A 15684-nucleotide genomic window follows, 5' to 3' on the forward strand; every position below is an offset into this window, starting at 1 on the left:
AAAAATTAAGAAAAATTGCTAAAGAGTACTCAATATATATATATATATATATATATATATATATATATATATATATATATATATATATATATATATATATATATATTCATTTTTATATATTTATATATATACAACGTACATACACTCACATAGCCACATATGCAGTGAGCGGCAGTTCTGTGGGCCGAGGAGAATGGCCAGACTGGTTTTAGCTGATAGAAAAGCAACAGTAACTTAAATGTTCACTCGTTACAACCGAGGTCTGCAGAAGAGCATCTCTGAATCCACAACACCACCAATCTTGAGGTGAATGGGCTACAGCAGCAGAAGACCACACCGGGTGCCACACCTGTCAGCTAAGAACAGGAAACTGAGGCTACAATTCATACAGGCTCACCAAAACTGAACAACCGAAGATTGGTAAAACATTGCCTGGTCTGATGAGTCTCAAATTTTTGCTGCGACATTCGGGTGGAAGCATCACAATTTGACATCAACAACATAAAAGCATTAATCCATTCTGCTGTCTATTAACAGTTCAGGCTGGTGGTGGTGGTGTAATGGTGTGGGGGATATTTTCTTGGCACACTTTGGGCCCATTAGTACCAATTGAGCATCGTGTCAAAGCCACAGCCTACCTGAGTTAAATATCTGTTGCTGAGCATGACCATCCCTGTATGTCAATATGAAACAAAACCTCCATATATTTCCAGTACCTTGCTGAATCTCTGCCACAAGGTTTAAGGCAGTTCTAAAAGCAAAAGTGGGTCCAACCCTGTACTAGTAAGGTGTACCTAATAAAGTGGCCAGCGAGTGTATATTTAAATAAAATATATATTTTTGCACCTAAGCTTCTACTCTTACTTTACAACATATCTTGAAATAACAGGGTTTCACAAAAATATTAAAAAGTTACAACTTACTTAGTAGAACAAACCTAGATGAAACTTTCTCTATTTAGTTTATACTACTTGTACAAACCACCTCTTAAATGTGAGTAAACCCTGGCCACTTTTATGACATAAATACACAATTAGATATCAGCATTGCATGTTTTCATGCCTCCCACATCTATCTCATAAATAAAGTGTAAACTGTGGTTTCCTGAGTTGAAATACCTCACCGGCGATGCTTCATGAGAGAGAATGAGGTCACTGTCTCTTTAAGAAGCATCCTGCTGGAGCGCCTGCTCTTTGACTTGAGTTCACATCTCGGTCCGCAAACACTCGAGAGAGGAGAAAAACACAGAGAGAGTTCACATGTGAAAGGATACTCGTGGACTCACTGATTCACGCATGGAGGGAAAAATCGCATGACAATCTGCTGGATGAAGACTGACTTTCATATGGTGAGTGTCTGACATTTTTCTCATAGTTTCACTGCCTCATTTAAGCCGGCTGAAGCATTTAAAGTGAACTACAGTTTAGGATAACACAACTGAAATCAAATTTTACACTACAAACTGCACTTTAAAAAGCAATTAGTTACTATTTTTTTCTTCAGTTGACATTTTGAAGAAAGCTGAAAATCTGTATCCACTAACTTTCATAGTAAGAAAAACAATTACCATGGAAGTCAATGGATGCAGGTTTCTAGCTATCTTTGAAATATGTTCTTTTGTGTTTAACAGATGAAATAAACTCATAAAGGTGAGTAAATGCTAACATAATTTTCATTTTGGGTAAACCATCCCTTTAAAAAACAGTTGCCTTGAAAGCAACAATGTTTCCCCAAAACTGACAGTCTACACACTATTTATTCAGCCTCAAATGTTTACAAAGCTTTAGCTTTTTTATTAGTAGTTGGGTTTAGGAATTGAGAAGGATTAAGAATACTATAAGATCATCCAGAACATACTTTTTTTAAGTACAAATGAACAGCTAATATCTTACCAATATCTTATTCAATAATAGGCAAGTAGTAAGCCACTAGTGAACAGTGAGAATTAGTAATAAAACTAAATAATGTCTATGTTTCATTTACATAATTTTAGGGCAACATGGTTTACTTGCTTTTTTAAAGTAAAGCCAACTAATTGCTTTAAAAAGCAGTGGGTTTACTCTCTTTTGAAGTCAGCTAATCACTTTAAAAACAACAGGTTTACTCTTCTTTTTTTTAGTCAACCAATCACTTTAAAAACAACATGTTTAGCACCTTTTTTAAAGTTAACTAATCACTTTGAAAACAACAGGTTAGGTCACTTTTTATACAGTAAGTCAACCAATCACTTTGAAAACAACACGTTTACTTACCTTTATTTAAAGTAAAGTCAACTAATCACTTTAAAGGGCACCTACGATGAAAATCATCTTTTGTAAGCTGTTTGAACAGAACTGTGTGTAGGTATAGTGTGTCCACAGCCTAATTGGAGTGATAGAAAGCTAATAAGTTTTTAATTTTATTTCCTGAAGTTAAAATAGGATCCAAATCCCTCCCATTTTGAGTCCCACCACAACGTGATATACACAGCAAAATCCTTTGAGTAATATTTACTCAGTTTAGATAGTATTTGGTCCCTCTCTAAATTGAGTTAGTTAAATAGGTGATGATTGAGGACTGATGATGAACACCTGCTGTTGTTAAGCAGAAACACAGAGGAGAAACACAAAACTACAACTGACTTAAGTCACAGCCTTAGATGAAATCAGCTGAAATATACTACATCGAGTCTCAAAATCTCAGCAGAGGATCAACACAATCAATAAACAATTCGACAAACAGCAGCTTTACTTATTACCAACCTGTTTGCCTTTATTTAAAGACTGAGTAAATTTTACTCAGAGGATTTTGCTGTGTATGAGTGCGGTTTCCCCACCCACACCAAATTGATTGACAGCTGGGCATTAACATGTCTCCGAACTAAAACGTATAAATATATCAACAAGATCTGTTCAGCTCTCTGTGATCATCAATGATCATCAAATGTGATCAAGAATCAGTTTTACAAGTTTAAAACGTTTCTAAAACAGTGCATGTTTGTAATGTATTACAGCGATTCACTTCAGCTTTACTTTATTACCACAGCCGGTTCTTGGATGTTAAATCAGGTTTATTTTTTGTACGTTAACATAACGGATGTCCATACAGCAGTAGATATTAATGTGTATCCTGTCATATTTGCTGGTTTGTTTATTTAATGTGATTTTATTATATCCGATATTTGTAATTCTTTCAACTATTTCAATATAGCTTAGGCTATTTTATGAAGATATGACACTATTGTTTTGAGCCTACAAAAGTGGACATAAAATTTGTAAAGTTTCATGTCTTTCTGTTGTATTCATAGAGTGTATTATCTCCAAAATAAATATCCAAAAGAAAAAAGCCGCGCGGCATCAACAGAGCTGTGAAGGGAGCGCTCCTTTGCTCAGTCTCACACACATACAAGCATCGAAACGCGAACAAACACACCTTTTAAACATGAAAAAACTCTCAAAAACCTTTACTATCTGCTGTGCGTTTAATATGGTGTAAAGATTATTATGCGTTATTGAAACATCAAGGAGGATGCAGCAAAGAAAAGTCACTTATATTTTAAAACTTTATTATTTTATGCAACAGCCTTACATTTAAAGGGGACACTTAAGAGCGATCATACGCAAAAATCTTCCCCTAATTTATTTATTTGTTTGGCGCATGTACTCGTGTGCATTCGGAAAGCTGTGTCCGCACTTCACCTCTCCTTTCACTCCACCCCGAAACCCCAGTTGGCCCTCTTTGACCCAAGGTATTCGGCGGGCCGAAAGAGGCCAGCCGCTGGCCCTAAGAAAGCCCCGATTTGGCCCGATTAGGCCCCGGAAGTGACAGTGGAAGCGCGACTGGCCTTGGCTCGCTCACTTTAGGCGCGATAGTGGAAACGCGGCTACTGTGTTCAAAGCAGAAAATTCCAATATTCTAAAAGGTGTAACAAATAATCTGATGGGTGTTTTGAGCTGAAACTTTACAGACACATTCTGAAGACACAATTTATATTAAATTTTAAAAAAGGGGTAAAATAGGTGCCCTTTAAAAACAACGAGTATACTTACCTTTTTAAAGTCATTTAATCAATTTAAAAATTAAAGTTTTACTTAGCTTTTTTTAAGTTGAATCAACTAATCCCTTTTTTAAAGAGTTTATAATCTACATGATATTTTCTTAAAAATCCAAACGCTTTAATGTTTGCTTGAAATACAGCATGATTTGAAATCTTCCACTAAAACTCAAGATGTTTTTAAAAACATTTGTTCAATTGATGACAAAAAGTGACATCTTCAAATTGTATTTTACTTAATATTTACAAAGAAATTGTACATAAATATATTTATTATAACTTATCTTTCATCTTATTTTCCATTAAAACTGTTCTTTAAACGTAACTATTCTGGTTTCAGTGTAAATGTTTTGAATCTGAGTATAATTTTGAATCAACCAAAAGCTCAAAATCAAACATTTTGTTTTGCAAACAAGACACCAATGTAGTGCTTTTATTTGTTTTTATGCAAAAAAAAAGGGGTAGCCTAAAATGAGAACATCATTTATTCAAATAAAAAATATTACTTCACATCACTTAACCAGCCTGCATACAAACAAAACTCATTTTAATGGGTTCAAACAAGTTGCGGGGACAGTTCACCCAAAACGTAAAATCGGCTTTCTTTAAAGACAGCTTCAAGTAATTCCAAACCGGCAATAATTTTGTAATCTGTTAAACACGAAGAAGATATTCTGAAGAAATAACAAATCTCCAACATATTTCAAAATATCTTTTGTGTTTAAAAGAAGAAAGAAACTCAAATAGGGTTGATAAAGGTGAAGAGTAAGTAAATAGTGACAGAATGTTCAGCTTTGGTTCCCAGAGATGGAAGGGCATCCGCTGCGTTAAAAAAAAAAACAAAAAAAAAAACATGCTGGATAAGTTGGCGGTTCATTCCACTGTGGCGACCCCGGATTAATAAAGGGACTAAGCCATAAAGAAAATGAATGAATGATTGTTCAGCTTTGGGTAAACTATGACTTTAAGGTAATAATCATCGGTTACCACTTCTTACAGAGTAGTTACGTCATTAATAGTGTGCTGATTTAAAATCATAGCTGAAATTCACAACTCAACTTTAATTTCCCTTTGAATGGGAAGGAAAGTTGGATGGTGATGGATATTTGATAGCAGAAGAATATAATACTATTGTTTAATACAAATAGAAACATGATCCAGTATGAATATTTAACCACTAGCCAGAAGTTTTTGTGAGTTGTGCAGCTCTGGTTTGAGAAGAAAGGTTATCATGTGAAAGTTCACGCAGGAAGTTTTGGCTGTGGTTTTATCTGCTTTCTATAGAATTTTAAAGCACAAGTGGCAATTGTGCATCGTGTTGCAATGATATATTAGTTGTTTTGAGCTTTGCAAGAAGGTCAAATGCAAACAGAATTATCAGTCTGCATACTGAGGGATGAAAACTCTTATAATTCAATTAGCCTCATTTCCTTCAATTGATTGAAATATCATCACTGACTTCAATTTCATTCTGTTCCTCACAATTTGTCTTATTACATTAGGAAGTCTACTAATGTAGCATGACACTGAATATAAAACAATTTGAAATAATTATAAGAACATATACACACACATACATATATATAAAATGTGGGATCCTGTCTTTGTTTCTAAAGCACCATAAAGATTTACACGGGTCTCAGCTTCAACTCTTCCCATTCACTTTGAATGGGTGACATCAGGCGTTGCAGAACTGCATTGTGGATCCATCAGTGCCACTTCGGAGGCATTGCTCACTGCAAAAGTTGGGACTTTCTCAACTTTTCAAGCATGGACAGAACCGCAAGCCAGTCAGATCGCTGTATGCTAGTACACCAGCTCAGACAGTAGCCGACTGTGGACTAAATTCATTGGCTGACGCTGCTATGACGATCGCGTCAGCCCCAACTTCAGACACGCCTTCTGTCAAGCGTTGACGTTGAAGCCCTGTGTGAATGGGGCATAATAGTGTTTAATTTCTGAAGATTTGTATGTTTTTTCTCTTTCCTTCTTTACATGCACCACTGTGTCTTTTTGTAGGTCATATATGTTGTTTGCCTTTTCCCTTGTTTCATGCTTTATTTTACATTTTGCATAGATTATTGTTTCAATAATATATATATATTATTAGCCCCCATTTTATTTCTTTCTTTTGTTCTTTTTTTAAATATTTCCCAAATGATGCTTAACGCCTGTTTCACACCGCAAGCGTCAGCGGCGCGTGAGCAGAGCGTGAGCAGCGCGTGTGTTTTCGGCGTCCATGTTAACAGATTAGAGCTTTCATACCGCACGCAGCAGCAGCGCGTCAGAGCGAGGCGTGAGCGTCGCCGAAGCAGCAGTGCAGCGATAGTTTCGGCGCTGGGTCTATTTTTGACGCGCTGCTCACGCTCAATTAAAGTGACAGTGCATTGATAATGACCAAAACACATTGAATGACAGTAAAAATTAGCAATTTTACCCAATAAATGCGTTAATAATGTCAAATGGTTTATATATAGTCATTCAAATTCACTTAAAACGATTTAAAACGGCAACAAACATTTATTTAGGCCCAAACTACAAAACCAAATGTAAAACAATTTTACTATCAGTTTTGCTTAAGTTGCACACTAGTGTTGTAGGAGAGGGGAAATGGAATATTTACGGGATTTGTAGTCCATAGCGCAGTGTATTGTGGGTAGTGTAGTTCGACACGCATGCTGGATTATGTGAGCTCGCTGTGTTCTGTGCAGCTGAGCAGAGGAAGAAAGTTTTAATCGGCTTTGTTTTATGTTCACTCGAATTATTCCTACCGGGAGCTGTTTGCACTGTGAACCTGACAACACGAAAATAAGTAAAAGAATGGCATGCATTGGTTACTTTTGTCCGTCTCATCCTCTGCACGAGCATGAATTAACGAGCTGTTATTCTGCCGCTGGACATCACTGAAGCGGAGAAAGTAACACTAGTTTGTATAAATATCATTATTACTATATTGTATAAATATGATTATAACTAGGTCTACAGCAACCTGATAATCAAAAAACAAATGACATGATAGCACTGGCGATTGTCTTCTGACTGTAGACAATTCTCATATAAGTTAGCTTGAGAAGCAGACAGTACTATTTGATATATAAAATTTGTAAAATAAACATTTGCAGGTTAAAGAAACAGCATAGGAGGGGCCTTGGTGCAGATGAAAAGTTTAAAACGTGTATTTGTATATAGAGAGACATGGGCAAGTAGATAGAATAGACAGAGATAGGTTGATCTCTGCAGCAGCTGCCGAAGAGCTGCGCGCTGCAGACGCAGCTGGTGTGAAAGGCAAACGCCTGCGTGCTGCTACTGCTCGACATACGCGCTGCTCACGCTCTGCTCACGCGCCGCTGACGCTTGCGGTGTGAAACAGGCGTAACAGATTAAGTACATTTTTACAGTGTGTCTGAAAATATGTTTTCTACTGGAGGATTTGTTTTATTTCGGCAAGAGTAAAATCTGTTTTAAATTAATTAAACACCATTTTAAGGTCAAAATTATTAGCCCCTTTAAGCTATATATTTTTTCGATACTCTACAGCAGGGGTCACCCATCTCGGTCCTGGAGGGCCAGTGTCCCTGCAGAGTTTAGCTCCAACTTGCTTCAACACAACTGCCTGGGTGATTCAAGTATACCAAGTAAGAGCTTGATTAGCTAGTTCAGGTGTGTTTGATTAGGGCTGGAGCTAAAATCTGCTGGACACCGGCCCTCCAGGAACAAGTTTGGCGACCACTGCTCTACAGAATAAACCACCATTATACAATAACTTCCCTTATTACCCTAACCTGTCTAGTTAACCTAATTAAGCCTTTAAATGTCACTTTAAGCTGTATAGAAGCGTCTTGAAAAATATCTAGCCAAATAGTATTTACAGTCATCATGGCAAAGATAAAATAAATCAGCTATTAGAGAGTTATTAAAACTATTGTGTTTAGAAATGTGTTAAAAAGATCCTCTCTCCGTTAAACAGAAATTGGGGGAAAAATAAATGGGGGCTAATAATTCTGACTTCAACTGTATGCATATGTATGTATGTATATATATTTATAGAGAGAGAGAGAGAGAGAGAGAGAGAGAGAGAGAGAGATTCTATGAGTTTTTTTTACAAATTGATGATTCAATAACATACATAGTTTGTGTAATACATGCTTCAGTTAATTAAATTTATGTATTTATTTAAATAACATCTAACTTATTAATAAAATTTTTATATGTTTTTTGGTGTTTTGTGGGATATTTACAGTATCCTATCCTCTGATTGGCGATTTCAGACATCACTCAAGTCAAGCTATACAAACTAAAGATCTAATTTGACTTTACTTTTAGGCATTATGGAGAATCAAACACCCATTTAATAAGAAAACAGTCCTGTGAACACTTACAGTCAATCGCCAGTCAAAGGGGATCAAGCTTTAATTAAGGGGGGTTAGGCCTCCCCAAACCCCCTGTTATTCGTACCCTGATTAGGCCACATCTCCTTTTTTTAAAAATCATACATTTTCATACAAATGAAACGTATGAACTTGTACAATCAGTCAACAATACGTAAAATAGTTGTGCTTCCTCGTGAGATTAAGTTGGCAAGACCCATTGACTGTGCGGTTCCTATGTTTTCAGGACTCACCCTTACAGCAGATGGAGACGGCTTAACCATCATGGATCCAGAGGACAAACTGAGCAGAGAAAAGCTGATCTTCTATCTCACAGTCCCACTTTCCTCCATCATCATCTTCACCAACCTCTTCATCATAATCGGCATTGCATGCAACCGGCAGCTCCACAACACTCCCAATTACTTCTTCTTGAGTCTCCTGGTGGCCGATTTATGCACGGGTATCACGCTTCCCTTCATTCCCCGCATGAGCCTGGACCGACAGCTGGATTTCAGACACTGCCTGGTCATGTACATCTTTCCCAACTTTCTGTTCCTGTCATTCCTGTTCAATTTGGTGATGGTGCATTACGAGCGCTACCTCTGCATCGTCAGCCCGCTCCATCACAGTCAGTTCTGGGTTCATCGATGTTTCCCGTTGGCGCTATTGACGGTTTGGCTTCCTCCATTGCTTTACGCATCACTTCCTGCTTTCGGATGGAACAACTGGATTGAAGCAGCATCCAATAAGAGTTTAGACTCGAACGAGACGTTCTGGAGATCACAAACTTCTCATAACGCTTCCAAGGAGGATGAGGTCTGCTCCTACAAACAGGTTAGACTTCAGACTTCATTTTAAACATGTAAAAAATGTAATGAATACAATTATATTCATAAACACAGCAGAAAAGGGGCGACATGGTGGCGACATGGGTTAGCACTGTCGCCTTATAGCAAGAAAAAAGTTGATGGTTAGAGTCCTGACTGGGCAAAATGGCATTTCTGTTTGCATTTTCCCCTCGTGTTGGTGTGGGTTTCCTACAGGTTTCCCCCACAGTCTAAACACATGCGCTCTAGATGAATTGAATAAACTAAATTGACCATAGTAGGTCGACACAGTGGCACAGTGGGTAGCGATGTTGCCTCACTGCAAGAAGGTTGCTGGTTCCAGCCTCAGCTGGGTCTGTTGGCATTTGCAATATGGGTGAATTGGGTAAGCTTAATGTCCGTAGTGCATGAGTGTGTATGGGTGTTTCCCAGTAATGGGTTGCAGCTGGAAGGGCATTCGCTGAGTAAAGCATCTGCTGGATAAGTTGGCGGTTCATTACATTTTAAACCCTGATGAATAAGTTGCTTTATAAACTAATTTCGAGAGGATCACATGCTTATGATTGACCACAGCTGGTCCCGCATCAGCTTTCGAATAATTCACCAATCAGATGATTCCCAACTCACTATAAATAACCAGAGTTTTCTTATCTCAGCATCTTCGTCTTGAAGAATCCCCCTCTACCCACCCCTACTCCTCCTCCTTTCCCCCTCCTCTAGTCAACATTTCTGTTTGGAGTTTGCTCGTTCTCCCCATGCTCGTGTGGGTTTTTCCCCGAATTCTCCGGCGTCCTCCCAAAGTCCAAAAAACACGCAACTTAACACGCAAGCCATACATCTCTCCTTAGCCATCCCCTGTATCTGTCATTAACCACAAAGAATTAGGGGAAGTTCATCGAGATCTACCTGAGTTCAAACTCCCCTTTGCCCTGCAATTGGGAGGGAGCCAAAGGCTCGAGGGTCTCAAAAGCTCAGGGCTCTCTCATGCCAAACAAGCTTTATTATCAATCATCAGCTAAGAACTCTTGAAAGGGACTAAGCTGAAGGAACATTAATGAATGAATGTTATATAGTTCAAGTCAAAATAATTAGCCCCCCTTTGATTTTTTTTTTCTTTTTAAAATATTTCCTAAATGATGTTTAACAGAGCAAAGAATTTTTCACAGTATGTCTGATAATATTTTTTCTTCTGGAAAAAGTCTTATTTTGGCTAGAATAAAAGCAGTTTTTAATTTTTTAAAACCCATTTTAAGGTCAACATTATTAGCCCCTTTAAGCTATATATATATATATATATATATATATATATATATATATATATATATATATATATATATATATATATATATATATATATATATATATATATATATATATATATATATATATATTTTTTTTTTTTTTTTTTTTTTTGATACTCTACAGAAGTGAGTTATTAGTTAGTTAGAAATGAGTTATTAAAACTATTATGTTTAGAAATGTGTTGAAAGAAAATCTGCTCTCTGTTAAACAGATATTGGGGAAAAAAATAAACAGGGGGCTAATAATTCTGACTTCAACTGTATTAAACCTTTTTTGATTTATTTACTCAAGTATAATTTAACTCTGGTTTAAACTTTAAAATGGAATTTATTCTAAATCAAAAATATTTATTGTGGTCAGGACAAAAATATATTCATGCAAAGTAAAATACATCGTTTACTTCAGAGACCACAATTTATTTGATCTCTTACTTTGGCAAAACGATATTTATCTTGAAAATCTATATTTTTTTACCCTTTTATCAAACTATTTAATTTAATTATTAATCATTAAGTGTTTATTAATTATTAAGTATTACTTTAAATTATCCAACATATAATATATCAAACTGATTACTGTAATTACAGCTAAATTTATATATTTTCCTCAAATTGTGCGATATTTATTTATTTTTTCTGCCCAAAGATAAACAAATTACATCTACTTAAAGGGATAATATTGTTGTTTTTATATTAATTGCATTACTATGGTTCAACTGAAACATTTATTTAGGGAAAAATATTTTTTTTCCATTTTAAAATCAAAGTAAAGCTTTAGTAAATTATATTGTTATTCATTTATAATAAGCACTCGGAGGAAACCCACGCCAACACGGGAAGAACATGCAAACTCCACACAGAAATGCCAACTGACCCAGTCGAGGCTCGAACAAGCGACCTTCTTGCTGTGAGGCTACTGACATGTAAAACACATAATGTTAGGCTAGGCTATTGCTCATTCATTCACTATCCTTCGGCTTAGTCCCTGATTTATCAGGGGTCGCCACAGCGGAATGAACCACCAATTGCTACTGCTAGTTATTTTATTTTAAAATCTGAAGTAGCCTATTTGTAGCCTATCAAAGATGGTGATCAAACTCACATTAGAAATGCATAAAAACTAAATAGCACATAAGCAGAAATGTTTTTCATGTGGTCAGTGGTTAGCACTGTCACCTCACATCAAGAAGATGGCTGGTTCGAGTCCTGGCTGGGTCAGTTGGCATTTCTGTGTCCAAAGACATGCTCTTTAGAGGAATTGAATAAACTAAACTGGCCGTAGTGTATATGTGTGAATGAGTGTGTATGGGTGTTTCCCAGTAAAAAAATGTTATAAGAAATACTGTGAAAAATTCCCTGCTCTGTTAAACATCATTTGTGAAGTTATTGGAAGAAAAAAAATGTACATGAGGGCTAATCATTTTGACTTCAACTGTATAACTGAATAAACTGCAGCAACACCAATTAAACCTGTTCTCCATTAACATTCTGACAGGTTTTTCCCAAAGCCTTCATTTATGTGGAAGTTTGTGGACTGGTGTTGCCGGCAATGCTGTGCATCGTGTGCATGACAGGACGGGTGTTATGGATCGCGCGCAAACAGCTGCAGGACATCTGTAAACTCCACCGTGCCGTAGATCGCTTACAAACATCAGACCAAGAGCAGCAGCTGAATCTGCGATACGCCAAATGTGTGGCCGCCGTGTCGCTTACGTTTTTGGTGTGTTGGGTGCCGTATATCATCTACCAGCTGATGTCAGTGACGGCTCTGCAGAGCGGCGTCAGCTTGCCCAGCTCCTCTTTATATATCATCATGTCCTGCACGGGGATCGGGAGCATGGCAGTCATCCCGCTGATCTTGGGACTAGCCAACAAGCAGTACACGGAGCCCATCAGAAGAGTGATGCTGAAACTGAGGAACCGCTGGAGACGAGGACATAGTGATAGAGATATTACAATTTGATGAGGGAACAAGAAGAGAATTTAATGTTCTTTTGGAAATATGCACTACTGTTTGAATGCTTGAGATTATGTTAAAGGGCACCTATGGTAAAAATCTACTTTTCAAGCTGTTTGGACAGATCTGTGTGTTGGTATAGTGTTTAGACCGTCATACTGGGGTGATATGAACACACCCAGTCCTTTTTTTTCAATTTAACTACAAAAAAAAAGGGTCGGCCAATTGGAGCTGTTTTCAAATCGATCGCACCATTACGTAGGTGTGCGATCCCCCCGCCCACCGAATTGATTGACAGCTGCGCGCATTAACATGTTCCGGTAGTCACCTGTATATGTCAACAAGACCAGACATACGCAAAACAACCGGGAATAAAAGCAAAGCATCATCAAACGTGATTAAGAGTGAATTTCACATGTTTAAAGTGTTATAAAACAGAGTATGTGTGTAATTAATTACAGCATTTTACTTCAGCTTTACTTCATCAGCACAGCCGCGTGTCAGAACAATTATAAAAGAAGACGCTTCAATCCCGGTTTGTGGAAGTTAAATCAGGTTTATTTTGTACATTATCGTAACAGATATCCACACAGTATTTGAGGTTAGCCTTAACTAAGCTAAGCGCGCTCTGTCTGTCTGCCTGCCTGCCTGCCTGCCTGCCTGCATGCGTGCGTGCGCGCGCGCGTTAACTTTGTAACGATATTGTGTGTGACTCATCAATGCAACTTCACAATACTGATTAGTAAAGGTTAGTTCTTACTGTAGTATCTCACAAACGCTACATGAGACCTTCTTCCTTTAAGTCTGTCTGTTGTCTGACGCAGCTGAGGGAGGAGGCATGTAGAAACAGCAGGCGGGAAAAACTCGTCTTAAAGGCGCAGTACGACAAAACCACCCCCTGCTGGAAATCAGTATAAAACAGCATCTTGTAAAAGGTATAATGAAAAATCTGATGGGTATTTTGATCTGAAACTTTATATACACATTCTAGAGATGCAAAAGACTTATATTAAATCTGAAAAAAGGGGTAACCTAGGTGCCCTTTAAAAAGTTGGCATGAAATGGAAATTAAGATTGCAAAAAAGATTTTTTTTTTAAATGGAGGAATATTTTGGGGGCAAATTGGCATTCAAATTGGTGGGAAGATTATGTTATGGTGTTTGATTAACGTTTACTAGAGGAAATACAAAAAAAAACACTACTATAAACTTTTAAAATAAGAAGATTAAAGGTGCAATAGGTCTTCAGAAACATGTTTTGTTGTGCTGCTTGAAAGTCTCTTCAAGTAAACGATTCTAATGTATATATATATGTGTATATTTTTATATTCTGGGTAAGGCATTGGACTACTAAATGTTCATCCAATTAAATATTTTGGGCTGAAAATTATGACAGGTAGCTTAAAGGTGTATTAAGTGATTGTCTTCAGAGGCATTTTTTGCTGGATGAAAGTCTCTACAGTAAATGATCTAAATGGATTTTTATATTTTGGGTAAGGCATAAAACTAAAAAATGTTCATCTAATTAAATAGAGTCGGGCCGACATCTCTCATAATTCCGATAAGTAGCCCAATCTGTCTGTCAGCAAATGCAGATCTGAACAACTGCGCAGCCTTTAAATGCATATCCGCCAATCGCCGCACGTTCACGAGAGAGCATGCGCGGGCGAGATCGGTAAAAACCTGCTGAATCAAAACTTTTTAAAAACCTAAATCAATAATGGAGTTACCTTTGCACGCTGGAGAAAGGATGACACCATGTCTGAAGGATTTCTCTTAGACAGGCAATGCTCTGTTTAAAAACTGTTTTATCTTCAAGCAAAGCTGATGTAACGTTATATGTTGTTGTTACAGATGGGCTATATCTTCACAGAAGTGTTGTTTAGCTACTAAAATCTTTCTATGAAAGATTGATAAGACTATTTTTAGTTTCATAAGGGACCTTTTACAGTATCGATAATGTAGATTTTAATTAGTTTAACAACAAAACACAATACCACTATTCTGCCTAGTCTCTCCTTATATTGTTCACCATGCAACTCTAAATATTCAATTCAAAATAGCATGTCAGTTTGGCTTGCACGTCGCCACATGAGAGAGGGTTCTTTTGCTGTGCTCGTGTTTCAGGAGGCGTGGCTCTGGATGGCAGAGGAGGGACTGTGATTCAGAGATTTATGCTAAGCTGTAAGCATTGTGGAAGATCACCTACTGCACCTTTAAACTGTCAACAGATTTGTATATCTGCGCACCCTGGATCAATTGGTATCAGGCCGCAGAAGAAACCATTAATTATTTCTGTTTTATTTATTATCTTAGACTGAACGATCTTTAGTTTGGAAAAATGTTTTATTTTTTAAAAATGACCGTATTCTCTTGCATCTTGGTCACTTGAGCGCCCAAATAAACCCACAAGCAGCAAAAGAGGTAACGTTAAGGAACAGACATCTTTGCAAAGTGTCTTTGCTCTGGGGAAAAGGCACTGTCAAGGACCCACAAACTGCCAAAAAATAGATTCGCAACCCATTTGTCAACAAATCAGGTGAATCCAGCATAGCTGTACAAGAAGATCAACTGCTGGAGATCGCAAATGACGGCGGCCTTTTGAGTGCCGTTCGCATATCGCGTCTTTTCTAGAGTTTGCGCAAGTTCGTTATTTCCAGTGGAGGTGCTTGGCCTGTGAGTGCAAGCTACTTATCTGGCGCCACGTCGCAGTCCTCTGCTGCCTGCACATGTGCCCTGCTATAAATCCGCTTGTTAAGTGGTGACATGTTGGTGATGTATGTAATACTGTTTCCGGGTCCAAGCTGCCCCTTGATGGTAACCCATAGCAACCTATGAACACCCCCACCCCACGGTTTAATTTAAAAAGTGCTGACCGGTCCGCAGTGATAAAAAGGTTGAGGACCACTGCTGTAAATACAAACTTGCAATGCTTTCTCCACCCCTAAGTTCTTCTGATTGGTCCACTGTTTTGTAACTGACACTGGTGAGTGGCGCTGCTAAACGTGACTTGACATGGCATCTTAAAGGCATAAGATATGAGCAGTAAAGCAACACACCTCCTTCAAGCACATATTTACATAGAAAAACAATGCATAAGTAGGGTACTGAAATGGTAAAATGTCTTCTGTGGGAATAGTCTTATAGGACTGTGACTGCGTCCGAAATCGCCTACTACTCAGAAGGTACTGCATTTG

The 15684-nt window shown here is 37.6% G+C and overlaps 1 protein-coding gene across 2 annotated transcripts in view; it reads left to right on the forward strand.

Annotated features, from left to right (window-relative positions):
• Window positions 1–1195: 1195 nt before the first annotated feature.
• Window positions 1196–15684, forward strand: part of gpbar1 (G protein-coupled bile acid receptor 1) — a 15723-nt gene continuing 1234 nt past the window's right edge. The window contains exons 1-3 of one of the 2 annotated variants that reach the window (XM_017357898.4): window positions 1196–1348; window positions 8648–9237; window positions 12027–15684. The exon at window positions 12027–15684 is cut by the window's right edge and continues 1234 nt beyond it. In XM_017357898.4, the coding sequence (XP_017213387.2) occupies window positions 8686–9237; window positions 12027–12494 (1020 nt within the window). In that variant the 5' untranslated portion in view covers window positions 1196–1348; window positions 8648–8685 and the 3' untranslated portion in view covers window positions 12495–15684. Of the gene's footprint in view, window positions 1349–8538; window positions 9238–12026 lie in introns of those variants that run through there. The other variant, XM_009304972.5, reaches the window with a different exon arrangement.

The sequence above is a fragment of the Danio rerio genome, chromosome 9, assembly GCF_049306965.1.
Source record: "Danio rerio strain Tuebingen ecotype United States chromosome 9, GRCz12tu, whole genome shotgun sequence".
Taxonomy (NCBI): domain Eukaryota; kingdom Metazoa; phylum Chordata; class Actinopteri; order Cypriniformes; family Danionidae; genus Danio; species Danio rerio.